Raw genomic sequence first — 24110 nt, forward strand, 5'->3', positions numbered from 1 at the left:
AGTTTTAGGACCCCTTCTCTTCTGTCTTTACATGTGGGACTCCACAGGGTTCGGTTTTGAGCCAACTTGTCTTCTGTCTTTACATTCTCCCAATGAGAAGAATTATGCAATCTGCTTTCATCTCTTCACTGCTACGCTAATGGTACTAGATCTGTTGGCTGGAGACAGGGCTTTTTCTGTAGCAGCTTCCTGGCTCCGGAATAGACCGGCTGAGTCTGTTTTTAAGATGCCCCTTAATACCCTCTTTTATTGTCTGGCTTTTGATTGTGTTTAATCAAAGTTCCTGGGTTTAAATTGATTTCAAACGTCTTCTCTCTAAGTTCCCTCTATGTTTGTATGTGGTAACCCAAGTGCTTCACAAAGACACACAGACATCTATACAGTATATATAACTTAAAATGAATAACCATTCTTGGGTGTGTAAGGGTTACATGGACATTCAATAATAAATGATGGTATTTATTTCTTAGATCATGGTAGATTCACTAACTGTAAATAAAATTGTTTCAATTTCTATTTTTTATTTAGAGTAGAAGTGCATTACTATGTGTTATGTTAGTGTCTTATGATACAAAGGGGTGGCGACTGTGGGTAAGTGGAGAGCAGGGCCGTCCTTCAATCATAGGATCGGCGGTTCGATCCCCGGCTCCGCTAGTCGCATGTCGATGTGTCCTTGAGCAAGACACTTAACCCCAAAATTGCTCCCGTAGCTGTGCCTACGTGTATGAATGTGATAGAATCTGAATTGTAAGTCACTTTGGATAAAGGTGTCTGCTAAATGACTGCAATGTAAAGAGAAAACTTGTATTTGTATATTTTCCCCATGTAAACTGTGTGGACCCCAGGAAGAACAGCTACTTTATGGGGATCAAACAAACTACAATAGAGTGATAGTACTGACCACATGTCGATGTGAGTGGAGTAGTTAGTGCTGCCCAACAGGATGTCTGGCGGTCGGTACCAGAGCGTCACCACCTCATTAGAGTACGTCTTGGTTGGGATTGATTTTGCTCGTGCAAGACCTAAAACACACACAACGCCCTAGTGTCATCATCACTGTGTTTACATCACTTCAGCAACATCACAACATGATATAACTATCATGAAGACACCTTAGTCCAGGGGTCGGCAACCTGCGGCTCGCGAGCCGCATGCGGCTCTTTAGCCTCTCTGTTGCGGCTCCCTGAGGTCCCCAACTGGCGCACCAGATCTGGACCCAGAAACTAAAAACCGATAGATAATTTGGAATTATACATATTGGGCACCGAGTTTAAACTTTAACAGGCGCTTCTTATTCAGCCGTTACGGCACTTGTTCGGCGGTGCAGGAAACACCGACCAATGCATTGCAAATCACATCACGTGATGCAGCTCAGCCAATCAAATATGGGTATTCTGACAAGTTTCCTGACTCGAGCAAGGTTTACACACACACACGTGACACACGGGGCTGAGATGAGAAAATAGAAAGAAGAGCAGGAGAATTGCGCTAATCGAAGAAGTTATCTCACATGACTCTCTCCAAAAAGAGAAACATGTTCAGAGAGAATATAATTTATAAGCAAGAATGAACAGAATCTTATATGTTAATTATTCCCACAGGCAGTTAAATCCTCTACTCCTGTCAAGCGCTTTTCCCTGCAGGTGGCTAATCATGATTTTCAGACCCCTAACCCTAACCCCTCTGTAAACTATCAATGGATAAATCCAAAAAAAGAAAAGTCACGGAGGAAAATAGAGTTTAACTCTGCATGGACGTCTTCATTTGCTTTCACTGCCAATGATGCTGACTTACCTGTATGCTTCCAGAACAAGCACACAGCATTTGCTGAAAAGTGTCACGCTGGAGATGAGCGAAAAAGAGCGATTTCTCAGCTGTTGCAGCAAACTCTCCTCTTCATAAGAGTTTGATATTGTTATAACAGGTAAAATTGCAAAAAAATGTCAAGAATTGTCTTTATTCTTGTTCTATAATTTCATAAATACAACAAAATATAGTTTTTGTATATATAATATAACTATATATACAACTTTATAAGCTGTGATATCAAATAGCTTTTGCGGCTCCAGACAAATTTTATTTGGTGGAACATAGGGCAAAATGGCTCTTTGGATAGAAAAGGTTGCCGACCCCTGCCTTAGTCCAAAGTAATTTACTATAAGTTCATTCATCCTCAACTGAAGCAAAAGTAGATGTAATCTGTAGGTTTGTCTGTGGGTAGAGGATGTCTGTGGGTAGAGGTTGTATGTGGGTAGAGGTTGTATGTGGGTAGAGGGTGTCTGTATTACATTACAATACAGACGCTTTTATCCAAAGCGACTTACAATGAGTGTATTCAACATCGGTATTCAAGAGAAGTATGAGTCACCAGAAGTCATAAGTGCATCTCCTTTTTTAAACAAGCATCTAAGAGCATAAACCAGAGCAGAAGTACATAAACAAACTAATATGAATAGAATAAGTGCAACAAACTAGTATGAATACAATGAGTGGTGAGTGGAAGGCTCAGGGTAGGCCTTCTTGAAGAGGTGAGTCTTCAGCCTGATGAAAGATGGGCAGCGACTCTGCTGTCCTGACGTCAGTGGGGAGTTCATTCCACCACTGTGGGGCCAGGACAGAAAACAGCCGTGACCGGGTCAATCGGCTGCAGGGACCTCTGAGCGATGGGGCAACTGATCGCACCGACGGAGCAGAGCGAAGTGGTCGGGGGTGGGAGGTTTAGAGCTTGACCGTGGCCTGGAGATAGGAAGGAGCTGTTCCTTTCACTGCCCTGTAGGCTAGCACCAGAGTCTTAAGCTGGATGCAAGCTCTTACAGGGAGCCAGTGTAGAGAACGGAGAAGGGAAGTTGTGTGGGAGAACTTGAGGCGATCAGACGAGCTGCAGCTTTCTGGACAAGCTCCAGAGGTCTGATGGTTGAGGGCGAGGCTCGGGCAAGTAGAGAGTTGTAGTAGTCCAGGCGGGAGATGACAAAAGCCTGGATGAGCACTTGCGCCGTCTCGTCAGTGAGGAAGGGCGAATCCTCCTGATGTTGTAGAGCAGAAATCTGCAGGAGCGTGTAACCGATGCAATGTTTGCTGAGAACGACAGTTGGTCGTCCAGGGTCACACCGAGGTTCCTCGCAGTCCGAGTTGGCGTCACCAGGGTATCATCAATGGTGATGGACAGGTCTCGGTGCGGGCAACCCTTCCCCGGGAGGAACAGTAGCTCGGTTTTTTCCAGGTTGAGCTTCAGGTGGTGTGTCGCCATCAACTTCGAGATGTCAGCCAAGCACGCAGCGATGCGTGCCTCCACTTAAGTGTCACCGGGGGGAAACGACAAGACCAGCTGGGTGTCATCGGCATAACAATGGTAAGAGAAGTCATGCGAGCAAATAACAGAACCCGGAGATGTTGTGTAGAGCGAGAAGAGAAGGGGGCCCAGAACTTAACCTTGTGGAACCCCCGTAGTTAGCTCTCGCGGCGTGAAGCAACTCTGTCACCGCAAGGAGGGCTGTCTCTGTCGAGTGACCCACCTTGAACCAGGACCGGTGGGGGTCCAAGAAGTTGTTCTGGTGGAGATAGGAAGACAGTTGGTTAAAGACAGCACGTTCAAGTGTTTTGGAAAGAAAGGGTAGAAGAGAAACCGGTCTGAAGTTCTTGACATCAGAGGGGTCAAGTGATGGTTTCTTCAGAAGGGGGGTGACTCTGGCAGTCTTCAAAGCTGTGGGAAAGCATCCTGAAACAAGAGATGTGTTGATGAGGTGGGTGAGGAAAGGAAGGAGTTCAGTCGCAATAGACTGAAGAAGAGAGGAGGGGATCGGGTCAAGGGAGCACGGGGTGGGGAGGTTAGATGTAACAAGGTTGAGGACCTCATTAGGGGAGAGGGGAACCAGATACTGTAGGGTAAGATGGGGCGTGGTGAGGGGAGGGAGAGCTGAGGGGGAAGAGCTGGAGAGGGAGAGGGGGGTCAGGGACAGGGGGGCTGAGAGAACGAGGATCTGATATAGTTTACCTTCTTGTCAAAGAAGTTGGCGAAATCATCAGGGAGAAGGGAAGAAGTAGGAGGAGGGGGTGGGGGTTGGAGGAGTGAAGAGAAAGTTTCGAAGAGTTTTTTAGGATTGGAAGCAGAGGTTAGGGTTTTATAGTGGAAGAAAGCAGCTTTAGCAGTAGATAGAGAGGAGGAAAACGTGAAAAGAAGAGATTGGAAGTTAAGAAGGTCCTCCGGGAGTTTGCCTTTTCTCCATTTTCGCTCAGCCTCTCTTAGGCTCCGTCTGTCAGTACGACAGCCGCGGGGCAGGTGGAGTTGGCCGTGCAGGCCTGGAGGTGAAGGGACAGAGGTTGTCCAAAGAAGAGGAAAGGGTGGATAGGAGAAGATCAGTAGCAGTATCAGGGGATAGGAAAGAGAAGGATTCAGGGTCAGGGAGAGCAGAGGTAACAGAAGAGGAAAGATCAGCGGGGGAGAGGGAGCGGAGATGACTATGGGTAGAAACCATGTGGGTAGGTGGAGGAAGTAAGGGGGGAGAGGAGAGGGAGTAGGACATGAAATAGTGGTCAGAGAGCTGAAGGGGAGTGACGGAGAGGTTAGCAGTAGAACAGTGTCTAGTGAAGATAAGATCCAGCTGGTTGCCGGCCTTGTGGGTCGGAGAAGAGGAGTGGTAAAGGTCGAAGGAGGAGAGGAAGGAAAGAAGAGGTTTTAACTTATCAGTCTGGATGTTGAAGCCGCCGAGCAGGATAAGTGTGGCGCCATCGTCATGGAAGTGCGAGACTAATGTGTCGAGCTCCTCCAGGAACTCACCAAGAGGGCCTGGTGGGCGATACACAACAGCAATGGTGAGCTTGACTGGATGAGTGACAGTAACCGCATGAAATTCGAAAGAGGACGGGGAGAACTGAGGAACCGAGACAAGAGTGTATTTCCATTTTGGGGAGAGTAGCAGGCCAGTACCACCACCTCGCCTCGCAGCTCTGGGAATGTGAGTGAAAGAGTACACATATAACCAGCCTGTTGATGAGGGAGGAGCAGTACCAAAGGATGAGAAAAGGGTCAATCTCTAACTAATGAATTTTGGAGAGCAGTATGTCTGGCTTTATTATAATGAATTCAGAGAGGATACAGAGTTCACCACAGGTCGAGAGTCTTTGCACTCCTTGGGACATGGTTTTTTAGAAAGGCTGATGTGTGAGGACAGTGTGTGTGTGTCACTAGCTCCTCAGTGTAGAATAGAGGTGCTGGTGTCTGGGCAGCTGGACTTGAGTGCATTGAGGTGTTGAAAGATGGTTTTCACCCACTGACTCTTCAGACCCCACAGGTACTGACTCCAGTACCTCCCTGCATCTAACCCTAACCCCCACTGGTTTCAATATGATGAAAAAGGCCTTGGGTTCATTTGCAGTGGCCAACCCATCATTCGTCACTTATGGTGTTTACTTGGCATACCTGTCATGTTTTTCATTGTCTGCCCCATTTTTGGAGGGTTCCCCGCCTTGAATACTCAAGGTGTCTCGTGGTGCATCCTTTGCCTCCTTGAGTTTCCCTCTCAGTTCCTTCCTTTCTTTGCAGCTCAAAAGTGTCCTTGTTTGCGTCTCTGTTAGGCCCCACCGTAGGGCAGTCCTATGGGGCGAACAACACTCCCCCACTTACCCATATCATCCACAAAAGGCACACAATCAAATCCATGGGATTTATTAACACGAAAATATACAAACAAGACAATACAAAATCCTAGGCTGAGAGGCAGCAAGAATGGCATTGGCCACACTGGAGACATCACCCTTCTGCTGCTGGCACAGGAGCTTTAAAGCACTTCCTTTACAGGCCAGGTGCACCTGGTTGAGCAATGCAGCACACCTGGGCAGGGTTACTAGTAGCAGTGGTGGGCGGTCAGGGCCAGCAAGGCCTTCTCTGCTGGCTGAGACAGAAGTTATAGCTATTTTATAATTTAATTATTTTTCATAAATACACTACATGTATTCAAAATATTTTCCCATTTCGCCCCATGCTGTCTCTAGGTAAAAAAAAAGTGAATCCATTTGCAGTTTAAGTGAATGGAGACGATATTGTTGATTGTCATAGTCTTCAACCAATCAGATGTTTAGTTTGACATGTTGGGCGTATTCTTTGACATGCCAGTGCCTTCTAGCTGGCCTACAAGTACGTCAGCATTAACATGCGTCTTGATTGGTCTGTGGGCTAGCGTGACATGTTTGGTGGTGACAATCCCAATATCTGCTGCCTCTGTCGAGCGGACATTTCCAGCCCTCAAACCAGTGGCGGGCCGTGTATTTTATACCTGGGCCTTCACTGCTGTCCTGCAGCTGAAACACAGCTACGGTTATTATTTGTTTCGTGTCAAAATGAAGCCACCACCTATAGATGGAGTGTGTCTCCTCTCTGCTATGACTGCAGCTGGGACTGCTGCGCCAGGCTTCTGTGAGAGTACCCGCCTGTGTGATTTGGGGCGGCAGCAGAGGGGCTCACAGCAGCACCCGCTGCTCGTTCACGAGAGTGCAGAACGGTACGTGCTTTAACGTCAGAAAACTCTAATAACACCAGAAAAAGTCGCTAGATTTGTCGCTAGTAGCTTTTGACTGAAAAGTCGCCATGAGGGTTTGGAAAGTCGCCAGATTTAGCGAGAAAGTCGCCCAGTTGCCAACATTGGCACCAGCTAAATATGTCCCCAGAGCAACATTGGATGTAACAATGGTTCCCATCACATATTAAACCAAACCAAAAATCCATCTTCATAAAAGTTGTAGAAATAATAATATGTAAACAAGCATCTTTAAGCTACTACAGATGTACAAACAAAAGCAGTTGACTTACCAGAGCTGCTGTTCACTATTTAGCTGCTGCTCCTCCTTTCTTTGTTAATAAAGACTTTAATCCCACGGTTGTTCAGTACATCCGTGCGTTTTAGTTCCAGTAAGAAGTCCTTCTCCATTCATGGACGCCAGTTTAGACAGTCGAGCCTCCCCAGTTGTATTTCTTGAATAGGTTTTAATGCGTTTGTGGGCTGAAAATGTCCGCTTGACAGAGGCAGCAGATATTGGGATTGTCACCGCCCAACATGTCAGGCTAGCCCACTGACCAATCACCTATGGCTAGGCCAGCTAGCAGGCTCTGGCACGTCAAAGAATACGCCCAACATGTCAAACTAAAGATCTGATTGGTTGAACACTATGACAATCAACAATATGGTCCCCATTCACTTAAAGTACACATGGATTCACTTGTGAGTCTGCAGGCCTCGGGCCTCTTTTCTTACCTAGAGACACAGAGGTGAAATCTGATTGGATGAAAGCTCTACTTAAAACAAGCTGCACTGGAAGCAGAGCAACTGAGAAAGACGGTAGCTGTGCAATGAGAAAATAAGATAATGGGAAAAATATTTTTATAAATTATAATACATGTCGTGTATTTAAGAAAAATTATTAAATTATGAAATAGCTATAACTTTGTGATTCTGTTTAGGCCAGCAGAGAAAGCTTTGCAGGCCCTGACGGCCCACCACTGCCTCAAACGCATTAAAACGTATTCAAGAAATACAACTGGGGAGGCTCGACTGTCATCACTGGCGTCCATGAATCAAGAAAGACCTCTTACTGGAACTGAATCGATGTTCTGTACAACCGCAGTATTAAACTCTTTGTACTCAAAGAAACGAGGATAGATTTTGTCTTTAAGTGAACAGCAGCTTTGGTAAGTGAACTGCTTTTGTTTTACCTCTGCAGTAGAGTTACTACTGTGGTCATTTGGCTATGGTGTCGTTTTTATGATATGGTTAATATTGTTCCCTCTGATGTGAATAATATTTGAATGGTGCTCTTCAATGTGTGGATGAATGCGTGTTTTAGCGCTGCAGTTTTGCTGGAATGTGCAGAGGTGTAGTTTTATTTGGGTTTTATGTTATTCTACCTGCGTTGTTGTCATATAAATATATGACTGGTTCTTCTGAGTTTGTTCTTGTCATTGTGTTAATTACATTGATTTTGACTATATGCATTATCCGTTAATGACAAAGCATCCCGTTATGCTGCGTCATAGTGAGGTTATTAGGTGGTTCAACTGTAGTAGGATAGCACTGAAGGCCCAAGTATAAAACACAATGCCCGCCACTGCTAGAGATGGAGAGGGGCCAAGAGCACAGGAAACACAAACAGCCGTAACAACCACAGTGTGGTCAAAGTTGGATATTGGTGATTGGCTCCTGGATTGATAGGCATTGGTGAGGTTCATGTAACATTTGTCCAGTGTATTTCCATTCCTTGTTCAACAGCTTACAATCTGTTGTGTGGATATATATCATAGCAGGTAGTGCTGGTCTTGATATCCGTTGCCGCAGTCTCCTCCTAATTCCACCCTGCCTCCCTCACTCTCCATCCCGCCTGTTTGTTGTCTCCATTCCCAGGTGATGGTTGCTGGCATTCCTGCTCAATTTCTACTTAACTTGTTGGTTGTTTCAGTTTCCCTGTGATGCCAGCTAGCAGCCTTGGTGTAGCTCTTTTGGCGCATTACCCTTTGTTCCAGAGATTCAGAAGTGAAGGAGGTCACCAGTAAACAGTAGAACTCTCTCCACTGATGGTCCATACTTGAACGCCCACATATTACCGTGATCTGCAGACCTGCTACAAACAATACCGCCGCAAATCACAGGAAGAAATGTTGAACATGCAAGATGCCAGCTGAGTAGCACGCTGTAAGACTTTTTCATCCTGATTAAAAATCATGAATCAAATCTGACAGTGTTTCCGAATCATTTTACTCCGGCATGCAACTTTCACTGAATCACACTGCCCCAATTAACTTGATAGGGAGGATAATTAATTTATCAATGATTAATATGGTAGCATGGCTGATATATCCCATATTGATATAGTAATCAGTGTAGATTTAGCGACTCTTCAGACTCTCTTAGTGACTTTAATTTTTTAAGTAACAAGCAACAAAATTAGCAACTTATTCAGACCACTATGGTAAATGGAGGAATTATATTGAAACAAATTATTTATTATATTTGATTCATGCTGGCATGCTGCTCAAAGTAATCGTAGTGACCAGCTGTCAATAGGTATGGGCCAGTAAGTGGGTAGGTATGGGCCCCCTCAGTCGGTAGGTATGGGGCCAGTGAGTCAGAAGGTATGGTATGGGCCAGTGAGTCAGAAGGTATGGTATGGGCCAGTCAGTCAGTAGGTATGGTCCAGTCAGTCAGTAGGTATGGGCCAGTCAGTCAGAAGGTATGGTCCAGTCAGTCAGAAGGTATGGTCCAGTCAGTCAGTAGGTATGGGCCAGTCAGTCAGTAGGTATGGGCCAGTCAGTCAGTAGGTATGGGCCAGTCAGTCAGTAGGTATGGGCCAGTCAGTCGAAATTTGTCAGACAAATGAAAAAACTGGATCTTTAAAAAAAAAGAAATTCATCTAGAGATATCTGTAATTGTTATTTTTTTTTCCAGTAAAAATGAATGTACTGATATTTTACATTAAAGATATTTATAAATCACTTTTGCAAATATAAATGTAACATGTCGAAATTATTTTTCTAAAATTATCTAAAATACTAATTTAAATTAACATCTGTTTTTACACACACACTGTCTATGTTAATGTGTCTGCTAACACCAGCAGTAAACAGAAGCAGTGGACTCACCAAAGTCTGCTAGTTTGAGCTCTCCTCGCTCGTTGATCAGCAGGTTTTGGGGTTTCAGGTCTCTGTGGAGAACCTTCCTCCGATGACAATACGACAAACCTCGCAACAACTGGAAAAGGAAGAGCTGAGGAGACAAACAGCAGTGTACTGACTGGGGGCAAGTTACTGGTAGACTTGCATAACATGGATACAAAAATGGAAATGAAAAAGCTGAGGACACAAAAACCAATACAAAGAATTACAGGTAGAGTTTTAAACAGTTTAAGATCAAATAAATCCGGGTCAAGGGCTGCTGATTCTGATTGGCTAACAGTGCTGTCAATCTCATTTTGGTCGGTATAGCTAAATTCTATTGGCTCTAACGCTTCAAATGAGGTGTCAGTCACTGAAATCGACCAATGGGTTGCTGAGATAGAGCCCTATGTACTCACAGGGGGCTGACATCGAGAAAAACTCCAGTACGCAGAGAGACACAGAGAGGGTTCAGAGAGGATTCTGGCTTTCAAAATAAAGTCAAAACTGCTGTATTTGGATGTATTGAACACTATTAGTGATATACAAGTGAAGTATATAGTTTGGTATATGAGAAAATCCTTGCCTGAACTGTCTGTACTAAAACCTCTCTAATTTTGTTCTGCTTCACTTTATCAAAGTCAAACTTTGCAGAGAGACTGTTCACATATTGTGCTATGATTTGGGAGAGGTTTTAGACCTGCAGCTGCATCATTCCAAAGAAATAATAATCCTATAATTGCTTTTTTTTTCAGGCGAACCTGAAACGTTTCAATTTGTGCTGTGTGCCATCTTAATTTACTCTTAACCAGTAACATATAGTATAGTATAACCAGTTATAGTATAACCAGTATACTGATATTTACACATCTGAAGAAATCTCACAAGTGTTACCTTTATTATAACACCAAAATTATTCAAATAGACTTTGTGGTTGCAGAGATATACTCTTTTTAGTATGGGTATGCAATTTTCGAGCAGAGGCCTAAAAAACTAGTTACTTAATACTTATGCTCCAAAACTATGGAACAGTCTACCCAAAGATATTAGAGGCAAACCTCTGTTGACATTTTCAAGCATCATTTATAAACATATCTATTTTGCTAAGTTTTTCTTTTTTAACAGCACTTTGTCGACCCATAAAGTTACACAACTGTCTTCTAAATAATCGTTTATGTATTCAAACATTTTTGTCTAAAAAATTTTTTATTTCTTATTTTTTTGTCATTTTAAATGTAAAATGTTTTCCTGTTGAAATTTATTAAATTAAACTTAAAATGTAAGTGCAAAATGCATGCTTTCTTCCTACAACTTTTATTTATTTTATCTGTAAAAGGATGGTCTTTGAGCTACATAGCCTGTATGATATGCGCTATATAAATAAAGATTATTATTATTACTACTCATAAAACAATTATCTGTAATATTTGTTTATAACCAAACCTGCTTCTACCAGATCCAAACACACATAAAACTCATATCAGCATCATTGATACCATGTCAGTCAGTATTATGTCATTTGTAAACTAGTAGTACTGACAGGTACATTCAAAGTTTTCTCACTTTGATGTTGTGAACATTGATGATGTTTCCACAGTCGTCCAGATACTGTTTCAGATCTTTGTCCTGAAACACACAAGAAACAGGATTAAAGGCTCAATACACCAAATAAAAAGATGTGTGTGCATGCGTGCGTGTGTGTGTGCGTCTCACCAGATACTCAAACACCAGTGTGAGGGACTTCTGTGTGTGGATGATGTCATGAAGCGTGACGATGTTGGCATGTTTCAGATCCTTCAAGAGAGACACTGAGGGAGAACACACACATTAATACTGTTAGATATGTTGGAGTGTTTTGCGAAATTGTGAATGCCCTCTACACGGAATGCCCTGGTTATTAGGTGTTAACAAGCACCGTACTGCTGCTCAGCAAAACAACGAATAAAAAATTTAGAAAAACAAAAATGTAACCGAGGGAGACACAGGGCTCTGTGTCTCTGGTATGATGGCGCCTGCACAGACGTGCAGATAAGATAACATACACACACACTGTAGAAAGATCGTAGAAAAATTATGAAAGCATAAAAGCATAGCTATTATAACCTGTAACCCTTTTGATTTCAAAGTATAACCAGCACAACATATAGCATGTTTACACTTTTTATAACCATCATAATATAACTTGTTTTATTTTATGATAGCTGTGATTTAACATATAAACTGTTTAGAGTTAGACACTTTGTTTAAAATAGTCACTTGAGCCTTACAGTGCTTCTGGTTCTAGCAGGATCAAACCAGTTACCACCAGTTACATTCTGTGTCAGCTCTAGAGAGAGGACTCATGTGTGAGTGACACATGAAATGAAGGAGGTGCCAGCCTTAGAGCAGCATAAAAAGCAGCAGAAAAACTGTGAGATTGGGGCTTCTCCCCACCCCAACTAGAGAATGGGAATGTCAGAGAGCTGACTGAGGAATACCTCATTACAAAATCAGCGAAGGCTGACAGAGAGGAATGCTACAATTAGTTCTTGTAGCCACTGTAACTGTTTCATTGAATTGAAATTGTTGTATGTGAATCTTGTGTGAAAACCAGAAATAAAAACACAGCCTTACATTTAGTAAGTGACTGAAACCAAAACAGTGTTCTGGTCCTTTAAAACAATGTACCCCTCTTCCCCTGTCCGTTAACCGTGCGATAAGATGTGACGACTGAAACATGCAGAGGAGCCTAACTATTTAGCTACGGGGTGAGATAAAAGGCCGAAGGTATTGTTCTGAGACCTCAAGGAGGAACGCATATCCTCGCAGGTGGGACAGCCGACGGAGTAACCACCGTGTTAGGTGCGAACTACTTCCCCGCCTAGAAACGGGGCAGGAGCCGCTCACGCTACACAACACACATACACACACACACACACACATTCGCGGGGCTTGAAGGGGCTGTCCAGGTGACCAGGTGATTGGCGATTATGACCTACTTTCGTGACCCAGATTTGTGACCCACTTTCAGGGGGACAGATGAAGGTGACGTGATGTTTTCACAGCCTTACACAGATGTTTGCATTCTGCATTTAGCCCTGGACGCTTGTCAACACATTCACCCTTGGCCTAGAAAGATGACCACATACTTGCACACACATGTTTTACTTATTATCTTTTATGTTTACTTTAAGCTTCGGTTAGGGTCTCCTACAGCCTTAGTTTAGGCATTGGATCCCTTAAGGACATAGGCGCAATTTAGCGTACATATATATGAGAATACCCTGCTATTAATCTTATGCTGGGCAAAAAGGTGTATTATGTTTTATATCATGTATTGTTTGGATTATCCTGTATCCCTGTAACCTGTTGGAACATACGCTGATGTATATGTATCTGAATATTATTATCAACCTGTGAGCAAGGTGTGTCATACGTCCTCAGTACCAGTAGATGTCATTGTGTTAGAGAACAATATGTTCATCAATGTATGACTAAATTTAAGGGGGGTTACCATGCCCATGTCATGACCCACAGAGGCAGCAAGAAAGCGGGGGGGGTTTGGAACTTTCCCCCGGTGTTGTGAGAGTATAAATATTCTCGATTTTAAAGGATCGAGGCGGTAGTTGAGGAGAAGTCCACCAGGTCTGTACCTGCGTGGGGTTAAACTTTAAATTCTTACAAATCTCCGGACATTTGAAAACAGCTTGCTCACTGAGTACAGGGTTTTTTAAATTCTTTTTCGATATTTTCTATATTCTTTTTGTTAATCGATTTTTCTCGGTATTTGGACCAAAAGAATATACTTTGAATTGGACAGAAATACTGTAAATAAGTAACATTTTAACTTTTTTCGACCGACTCTTTTTCTACGTCTATTTTGGCAACTCTGAGTAAAGAGGTCTCCTCTAAGGGGGATGATCTCCCAGCCCCTGTGTTAAGTTGAAGGACCTCCATTACGGCACACGACTGATGCATACTTTATGCACACACACCTATACATACTAACATCCGTTTCTATAGTTAAGAGAGTCTCGGGGAAGACCCACTTCAAACCGGTCCCAAAGAACGACCGTGAGTTTGAAAGAGCTTTATAACTGTTAGGCTCTGAGTAGGGAAATACATTAAAGATTTTGTAAAACCGACGGCTATTCGAGCGACAGATTATAATATTTAGTATATCAATGTTTGGCGATTCGGAAAAGAGAGCAAACGAGCTATCGATTGTGCTTTTGTTGGTGATTTATTACTATTTGGTGCAATTGGCTACCGGTATAAGTTTCTCTTAAGCGGAGGCTATCGATGCAAATTAGGGAGAAGTGCGCGGGGGCCACTCTCCCTCAGGTCAGGTGAGTGAGTCATATAGAGGGAGAACTGAACCTCTGCCTCTCTCCCCCTTCTCGCAGTCCCTTGCTGCATCAGGGGCACTCACAGGGGGCGACCGGACATTGGGGCACGAGTCCCGTGGATCCGTGGTCACCCCGGCGGCAGCTCGGGTCTGCCCGTCGCCGGCAAGGTTCTCTCAGTTCACGCACACACTACTGAGGGATCCTCGTTTCACTTTTGTTCGTTTCAAACAAAAGGCCTCCTATTTATTCATTGCTTTTTATTTTTTTGATAAATTACAAAATAAAAAATAAAATGTTTAATTTTTTTTAATAATAATTTTTTTTTAAATTAAATTAAGAAATAATTTTTAGAAAGTGTGCGGCGGCCGTCGCACGTTACAATACACACGCATTAATACGCATGCATTAAGACGCACTCATTATTACGCACGCATTATTCCACACACATTTTTCTGCACGCATCATTACGCACACATTATTACGCACGCATTTTTACACACGCATCATTACGCAGCATCATTACGCACGCATTATTACGCACGCAATAATAAACACGCATTAATACGCACGTATTAAGACGCACTCTTTATTACGCACGCATTTTTACGCACCCATTATTACGCACGCATTATTACGCATGCATTATTACGCACGCATTATGGCACCAGTGGCGGGCCGTATATTTTATACCTAGGCCTTCACTGCTGTCCTGCAGCTGAAATACCACCTTATAACCTCATGATGGCGCCACAGCTATTATTCGTTTCTAGGACTGTAACTATATACGCCTTCGTATTAAACCGTTTCGGTATGAGGCTTACCGAACAATATGTTTGAAAATGCAGAAGCTTAAATTGAGGTAAATATAATGTTTTCTGCGCTCATGTAGGACAGTGGTTCTCAACTGGTCTGTCTGGCTGCGGGGTCCACCATCACCCCTTAATGACAAGCCGCGACCCATTCTTCTCTATTGGAGTCCGTCTTATGATTTTACTTTCACAACTGACTCACAGCACACGCTGCACCTCACTGCAGAGCTGCACATGGAAACTGAGCTGCACTTAATGCTGACGTAGTTGTAGGCCAGCTAGCAGGCTCTGACACGTCAAAGAATACGCCCAATATGTCAAACTAAAGATCTGATTGGTTGAACACTATGACAATCAACAATATCGTCCCCATTCACTTAAGCTGCACATGGATGCACTTGTGAGTCTGCAGGCCTCGGGCCTCTCTTCTTACCTAGAGACACAGAGGTGAAATCTGATTGGATAAAAGCTCTACTTAAAACAAGCTGCACTGGAAGCAGAGAAACTGAGGAAGACAGTAGCTGTGCAATGAGAACATAAGATAATGGGAACAATATTTTTATAAATTATAATACATGTAGTGTATTTAAGAAACATTATTAGATTATAAAATAGGTATAACTTTGTGATTCTGTTTAGACCAGCAGAGAAGGCCTTGAAGGCCCTAACGGACCACCACTCATTACGCACGCATTATTACGCACAGATTATTATGCACACATTAATACGCACACATTAATACTGGGCCGATATATTGCGATACGATACAATGCATATTGCAATATCTTGGAATACTTTTATAATTTTAAATACAGCTTGCCGTGTACCACCTGGATAGTCTAATACCTACATGACATATTGTTAACTCAGCGGACAAATTGCATCAAAACTAATTCAAAAGGTATTTGTATTTCACAAAGTCACTCACCGAGAACACACTGAACTGAAAGATTAAAGAATAAAGTGCATATTGTATTCTCATTGTGTCACGGAACACTTTTTTACTAAAATGCACTAAGCACAACTTCATTATACAATAAATGACATACTGTACCCTTTGTGTCACTGATCACTCTTAACTTCCATGTAGATGATAAACATATGAAATAAAGTGCATTAAGTAAAGTTGATCTGTCACTATATTTGTGTTCTTCTCGTTTATGTGCAATTCCTCCAAGTTCAGTTTTCAGTAACTCCTCCATGGTACAGCCTGTACGGCTCTCGTGATGTGACGTTATCGTAACATTTGACTCGGTGGTCTAGTCGTCTAACATCTCACGTCAGGGCTCCTCTCTCTGAGGTGTGTGTGGGGGGGGGTGCATGTTTAGACGCGGTTCTTCACCTCTTTATAAATCCTGGGCACTACACTGCTACATCCATCATGTGTCGACAGGAATGAGTCGGGATCACATAGTGTGTCTCTTGCTTGTATCACTGTTAATGCAGTATCAGTACTACCACTGATACTATCAGTATCACTGTTAATGCAGTATCAGTACTAAAAGTGATACTGATCGAATCATATACTGTGTGTGTCACAATATACTGTAATGGTAGTAGGCTTAACTGTAGCACTAGCATTGTAGTAGATTATTGTAGTGTAGTCTTACTTCTTTAGTATACATAAGTACTACCTTCTCTGATAGCAGTACATGGAGCTCCTTCTTCATGTTCTAATCGAATCTCCTTCAAGGCCACGAGGTTCTCGGTCAGTTTACTGCGACCTTTATACACTGTAGCATATGTCCCCTGCAGAAAGACAGGGAGAGAGAGAAACAGGTGAGAGAGACAGGTAGAGACAGGTTGGTCTGCTCACATCAACACAATACATACAATCATGAGTCCTCACCTCTCCTAGTTTGTCCAGTTTGATGTACGTCTCCAGTTTCCCAAAACCAATCTCTGACTGCAGACACAAAGGGACAGACAGAGACAAAGACAGACAGACAAGATAATGTTAATATGATCTGCATGAAGACACCAAATACTAATATTAGAATACAATAGAAACAGGACAATAAAAGCAGGTAGACGTACCAGAGACACTCTACGCAGCCTTCTGCTAATTGGCTGCTCAAACAGAGCTGGACCAATCAGATTAAACTTCTCCAGATAACCGTCTGGAAGGCGAATGTCGGCCGGTAATGACAGACGTTTGTTAATGTCCTAAAACACAAAAAAGCAGCACATTAATGGAGTCAGGGACATCAACAGGAACCAAACAGAGTCCAAAGACAGAGTTCAGACTCTAAAGACAGAGTTCAGACTCTAAAGACAGAGTTCAGAGTCCAAAGACAGAGTTCAGAGTCCAAAGACAGAGTTCAGACACTAAAGACAGAGTTCAGACACTAAAGACAGAGTTCAGAGTCCAAATACAGAGTTCAGAGTCTAAAGACAGAGTTCAGAGTCCAAAGACAGAGTTCAGAGTCTAAAGACAGAGTTCAAAGTCTAAAGTTCAAAGTTCAAAGTTTGCTTTATTGTCAATTCCACAATATGTACCGAACATACAGAGGAGTTGAAAAGACGTTTCTCTCCAGTCCAACATATAAACATATAAAGTGAATACAGTGCAATAGATTTTAAAAAAAAAAACATTTAGACAACATATATACGTATAATAAGAAAAAAACTATCAATCTGTATTTAGCAGCAGTCGGACATAGAGTCTTAAAAGAGAGGAGGGAGAGAGTTCAGCTTCCTAACAGCCTGGTGGACAAAGCTGTTTGAGAGTCTGGTGGTGCGAGCACAGAGGCTCCAGTATCTTCTCCCAGAGGGCAGGAGGCTGAAGAGACTGTGCGAGGGGTGGCTGGAGTCGCGCACAATCATGGTCACTTTGCGGGTGAGGCGGGTGTCGTATATGTCCTGCAGGGAGGGGAGTGGGGGGAGTGAGGCACCAATGATCCTTCCAGCTGTGTTCACTATGCGCTGCAGGGCTTTCCTGTTGTAGTCAGTGCAGCTTCCGCTCCACACAGTGATACAGTTTGTCAGGATGCTCTCAATGGTGCCTCTGTAAAAAGTGCACATGATGGGTGGGGGTGTTCTTGCCTTCTTCAGTTTGCGGAGAAAGTAGAGGCGCCTCTAGGCTTTCTTTGCCAGTGATGCTGTGTTGGCTGTCCACGAGAGGTCCTCACTGATGTCCACCCCCAGGAATTTGGTGCTGCTCACTCTCTCTATATCAGCACCATTGATGGTCAGTGGTGGGTGTTGAGTGTGGCCTCTCCGGAAGTCAACAACAATCTCCTTCGTCTTGCTGTTATTCAGAAGGAGGTTGCTGTCTCTGCACCACGTGGTTAGAAGGCTGACCTCCTTCCTATAGTGGGTCTCATCGACGTTGGTGATGAGACCAACCAGAGTTGTGTCGTCTGCAAATTTGACCATGTGATTGGTGCTGTAGGTTGTTGTGCAGTCGTGTGTCAGCAAGGTGAAGAGCAGTGGACTGAGCACACAGCCTTGAGGGGCCCCTGTGCTCAGTGTGATGCTGCTCGAGGTGTTGTTGCCGACACGTACTGCTTGTGGCCTCTCACTGAGGAGGTCCAGCAGCCAGTTACACAGCGAGGTCTTGAGCCCCAGCTGGTCAAGTTTAAAGACAGAGTGCAGGTCTAAAGACAGAGTTCAGAGACCAAAGACAGAGTTCAGAGTCTAAAGACAGAGTTCAGAGACCAAAGACAGAGTTCAGAGTCTAAAGACAGAGTTCAGAGTCCAAAGACAGAGTTCAGAGTCTAAAGACAGAGTTCAGAGTCTAAAGCCAGAGTTCAGGACTAAAGGCAGAGCTAAAGGTCGAACTAAAGGCAGGACTATGAGTCCTGAACTTCTTATGGACACAGATGATGTGATGTGGAAGAAAAAGCTCATGCAGGAGGTGTCCTGATTCCAACGAGGGAAAACACACTCAAATTCAGACCGTTTTAGCAAATACATTCTCCCAAAGTTGAGCGGGAAATCTTTGAGAGTGTCATTTTGCAGAGGTATTATACTTCTTCGAGAACGACTCCATTGATACGTCTGAGCAGAAGGCAGGGCAGCAGATCTGATTTGGCAGCAGATACAGGTCACACAGACTCCCGTTCTCAGACTCGGTCAATGCAAGACCAGCGGCTCTTTGCTGAATGCCAGGAAACCACCGAGTCCACAGTTCAGATTGTTGTGGTCCACATAACTCAAGGTGAAAAGGCCAAGAGGATGGTCAGTTCCTGCAAACATCTGCCTGTATTACAAAAGTGCCATGGGACTGCCTCTCTGATGGAAGAATTAAAGTGCAATAAAGCAGGACTTGAGATGACTTTCTGAATTCCAGGATCAACTCCTGTAGCAGGAGGAAGGTAGTCCTTCAGCAGGTAAAAGCTGTACTCAAGTGTTGAAAAGACTGTTAATGCAGAAAAGGCAATATCAGCATAGAGAACGATGGTGAGAAAAGCAGCATCTCAGTCAAAACAGAGACAGTGGACAATCTGGGAAACACTGAGAAGAAGAAAGAAAAACAACTGGAGAGTAAGGACATAAGATAAGCTTCCTTTGAGACAGCCACACCACACAGAGTAAGCAGAGAATATTCTGGAGGGTCAGACTTTTCACCTTGTCTCAAGGTGAAAAGTCCATCTCCAGAGAACTTGACGCTCCTTTGACCACCGTGCACGATATCATCAAGAGGTTTAAGGCCCATGCAATGGAGCCAACATCACTGGAAGAGGACCCAGAAGAAAAGTTACCCAAAGATTGCAGCGAATCTGCAAAACAGATTCAAGCTGACCTTCAGACACAAGAAACAACTGTTTCCCAACATCTGTCTATCAACTCAATGAAAGGGTGGGACACCAAGGAGGACAATCTGCTGAGACAGAGACGCCCGACGGTATTTGGCTCAATCACATCTGAAGGAATGCAGGACAACAACAAGAAACACATCAACAAGTTCCCAGGAATGGTTCAAAAGAAAAAAGTGGTCAGCAATGAGTCAAGATCTGGGTCCAACTGAACATCTGTGGAGAGATCTGAACACAGCTGGAGAAGTTCTAAAGGTTATATTAAGTTCTGAATCAATAAAGTTACTGTACTATTGTAATAATGAATTGTGGAGACAAAATACTTTTGTTAATTTCAACTTAGTTTAGAGACGTTTTTATGTGCAAGAGTGTATTTTTATTTAGTTTATTTAGCTATTGCTTAAAGTTACTGTTCAATCAAAGTAAGTGTGGGTTGTGTGTGTACAGGTGTGCGTACAGGTGTACCTCAGTTGAGATCTTCTTGTTTCTCAGTCTCACTCTAACTGGACTCTGAACGTTGACTGAAGAAGAAGCCGGATCACTTTCTCCATCTGAACTCATCTTTACATCCTCATGGACGATCTCTGAAAGTACACAAACATGAACACAGAGAACATGAACACAGTATGTGAAAGCAGTACAGAAATGTGTGTCTCCAGTAATTGGTGTAAATGTTGGTTAAATAGGTGAGATACAATAAATAGAGACATATAACATTCTAGTTTAAAGTGACTAGAGTTCAGTCACCAGCTTTTACTTCTCTATCTTTGTTATCTGTTTCTAAAAGAGCTCGGTGCATCAATAACTCCACAGAACACCTGAGTGTGTGTGAGCGCCTTTCAATAGGAAAATACTTCACCATTGACTTTTTATGAAATATTGACTGTATTTGATTTCAGATATTAGTTGACTCATATTTTTACAATTGAAAGGTGTAAATGGAAAAATTACGGCTCAAAAACAAACGCACCGTAAAAGTTTCTGATGAAGTGGATTTAAAACAAACTGTGAGAGGCATCATTATACACACAATGTGTACAGTATTTCTACATGTATTTGTAGTATTAGTACCCAGTCGAGCCGTGTGGTTCAGGTAGTGCAGTATTTGTACATGTATTTGTAGTATTAGTACCCAGTCGAGCCGTGTGGTTCAGGTAGTGCAGTATTTGTACATGTATTTGTAGTACTATTACTATTTTGACCTTTTTTCAAGTAAAGATTCCTGAGTTTTGAACTTCACCTCGTCTCTTGTGTCTTATCTGCGATTGAGTCCCGGATCTGCCCCTCGGCCTGACAAGGCGAGCCATGTGGTTCAGGTAGGAGCAGTATTTGTACATGTATTAGTACCCAGTCGAGCCATGTGGTTCAGGTAGTGCAGTATTTGTACATGTGTGTGTAGTACTATTACCCAGTCGAGCCGTGTGGTTCAGGTAGGAGCTCAGGCTTCGTCCGAGACCTCCAGGTTTCTTCAGCGAGCTGCTGTACGACTGAAGAAGAGACTGAACTGATGAAGACGAACCTCGAACCTTCAAACCTCCAGAAGAACCACGAAGAGACACCACCTCTGACAAATGATGATGAAGAGGAGATGGAGGGATGATGAAGAGGGGATGATGAAGAGGAGATGGGGGTATGATGAAGAGGAGATGGGGGTATGATGAAGAGGCGATGGAGGGATGATGAAGAGGAGATGGAGGGGAGATGGAGGGATGATGAAGAGGAGATGGAGGGATGATTAAGAGGAGATGGAGGGATGATGAAGAGGAGTTGATTTAGTGGAGAAAAAGAACACAAATAAATAAAGTAACGTGTCATCACAGCAGCAGATTGATGAACTGATCGATTCTTAGTTCCAACAGATGACCAATAAAAGTCATAAATCCAACCAACTAATCAGATCAGAGGGAGGAGTCTGTGATGTCACTGTAAACATCACACATCACTAGGGATGGGTATCGTTTTGTTTTTTTCCGATACTGGTGCTAAAACGATACCTTTAAAACGATACCGGTGCCTAAACGGTGCCTGAACCGATACTTTTTTCTTCTTGAACAATATATTAACTGTTTAAAGTATACTATAAATATAAATAAATACAAAACACTTGGCTTGAAACTACAGCTTAAAGCTTTTTAACTTCAAACTATGAACAATATATTAACTGTTAACAGTTTACAGTATACTTAAATAATTATAAATAAATACAAAACACACACACACTCTGTACACACACTACAGCTTCAAACTTCAGCAATTATTTTGCAGAAATATGAGCATATTTGCCTTCTCTGGCAAAATACGACACGTCTCATGACTTATTTTATTTTACCAGTTGGTGGCGGTAATGCGCCAATTCGTCGTTTGCCAACCGCCACTACACCTCAAAGAAGAAGAAGAAGAAGCTTTCGCGTGCCTGTGGATGTTGTGCTTATGAGCAGCAGCGCTAAGTACCCCGTTGTAATAATACTATGAGTGAGGAGCGGAGGACCGAGTCCTGCTGCCAGGACGGAGTCATCAGAGTAGTGTAAAAAAAGTATTTCATATTGGCACCGCTTTTCGATACCAAACCCTACACATCACTGGTTCAGGAATGAAACCGGTGACCTCACGGTCAGAACCAGAACTAGACCACCTGATTCAACATCACACCTGCTGGTTCTGGTTCTGATTCTGGATCACCTGTGCTGCTACATCACAAATACTACAGTATAGTATCTCTTCTTAGTACACTGAGTACTTCAGTCTGTTACTAGAGTTGTAGTATCTATTCTTAGTACACTGAGTACTTCAGTCTGTTACTAGAGGAGTTGTAGTATCTCTTCTTAGATAGGAGTACTGATATGAACTAATGGGCTAACATGATTGTTTCCTTTCTGTAGTCCACCATCTTTGTAGTTCCACCGAGGCAGATCGATGTTAGTAACATCCCATAATTACTTAGTTTAGTGAAAACGTAGTCGGATTCTTTCGTCTCCTAAAACCTTTCCTTGACTTCATGAGGTTTTGCATTGTAGTCAAGGAAAAATGGTTAGGAAAAGACTTTAGGGGTCAGTATCCCACAATTTACTACAGACTACAACTTTCTCTAACAGATGTCATTAAAAAACTGATTATGTCATCAGGTGAAAACCAGGAAGTTTATAAGAGAAACTGTCCCAGTTGAACTTTTGCTTTACGTCTTTGTTGCAGGAAACTGACTGAGAAGAAAAACACTGTTAGTCAACTACAAGTCTATCAAAGTTGGGCTGGATCCATTTGATGGATCCGATCCAGTTGATGGATCCAGTGGAAGGATCCAGTGGAAGGATCCAGTGGAAGGATCCAGTGGATGGATCCAGTGGATGGATCCAGTTCAAGGATCCAGTTCGAGGATCCAGTTGATGGATTTCAGAAAAAGAAGAATTTCCTTCGACATGGAGCGAGAAACAGACGTCATGTGTGTGTGTGAGTTACCTGAGTCACTGTGTGATGTCACTTCCTGGTTGATGGTGTCACTCAGCGTCCTGTCCCTTCCCCCGGCCCCTCCCCTCCCCAGGGTGAATGACAGCTGCCGTTTGATCTTTCTCATCCTCTCCATGAGGGGGGCGGTGCAGCCAGCCTGGAGACCACACCTGGGCAGGTAAACACAGGGTAATATGGAATATGCTGATAAAGTGAACCGTGAGGTCAGAGAGGAAACACCTGGAGTGTCATTGATTGTCTTCAACTGATCATCATCATCATCATCACCATCAATGAAGACATCCACAGAGCTACAGAACACAAACAGCTTGGCACCTGGCTTTTAGACAAATGTCCATTTTAATCTATCTGGACAATCTTTTCAGTAAAGTGCAGAAAAAAAACATCTTCTAGTAGATAAATAGAACTTCGCAATGAAGAGAAGGAAAGTTGTGAAGGTTTCTGATCAGAGCTTAGGAGACTGCTGATTTGACTCTTAAACCACTTGTGTTCTATGTGTGTTATCTCTATGTTGCGTGTGTGTTCTATGTGTCCTGCATGTTATGTGTGTGTTCTATGTCTTCAGTATTTTGTCTGTGTGTATTCTGTTTGTTGTCTCTGTGTTCCGTGTGTTATCTGTTTCCTGTGTCTTCCTAGTTTGTTCTCTGTGTTCTGTGGGTTCTCTGTATGTTCCATGTGTGTTGTGCTTTTACTATTATTATTATTATTATTATTATTATTATTATTATTATCATCAACCACACAAAATATGTTTTTAGATTAAGAAAGACAGGATTTTCCAGAAAGAGGTGGTGTTTGTTGTCAAATCTAAGAGCCAATCAGCTCTTTGATCTGGAGAAAGCCAGCCGTTTCACATCATGCATTGGGTCACCTGGCACTAAAACTGCGGCCGCCTCGATCTCGTAAGGTCATTGTTCATGACGTCAGAGCAAGTCGGGGTGAAGACGGACACAAATCTACCCATCATGCATTGTGTTCGATTCTGATCAGGACTGGCTCACCTTGAACGGGCCTAATAAAGTTTAAGTTGTAGACAATAGTTTAAGTTGTAGACAATAGTTTAACTCATGGACAATAGTTTAAGTTGTAGACAATAGTGTAACAAGTGGACAATAGT

General features: G+C 42.9%; 1 protein-coding gene across 1 annotated transcript; it reads right to left on the bottom strand.

The window, feature by feature from the left end:
• Window positions 1-746: 746 nt before the first annotated feature.
• LOC116401351 (cyclin-dependent kinase 16-like) lies at window positions 747-23523 on the bottom strand. Its single transcript, XM_031879705.1, has 10 exons — window positions 22985-23523; window positions 20940-21095; window positions 19997-20115; window positions 16809-16937; window positions 16621-16677; window positions 16406-16520; window positions 11348-11442; window positions 11198-11260; window positions 9623-9746; window positions 747-1022 (listed from the first exon to the last, which is right to left on the bottom strand). Exons 1-10 carry the CDS (start codon window positions 23106-23108, stop codon window positions 775-777), a joined length of 1230 nt encoding a protein of 409 aa, XP_031735565.1. The 5' UTR covers window positions 23109-23523; the 3' UTR covers window positions 747-774.
• Window positions 23524-24110: the final 587 nt, after the last annotated feature.

Source organism: Anarrhichthys ocellatus, unplaced genomic scaffold (assembly GCF_004355925.1).
Source record: "Anarrhichthys ocellatus isolate YVR2014 unplaced genomic scaffold, GSC_Weel_1.0 scaffold367, whole genome shotgun sequence".
NCBI lineage: Eukaryota > Metazoa > Chordata > Actinopteri > Perciformes > Anarhichadidae > Anarrhichthys > Anarrhichthys ocellatus.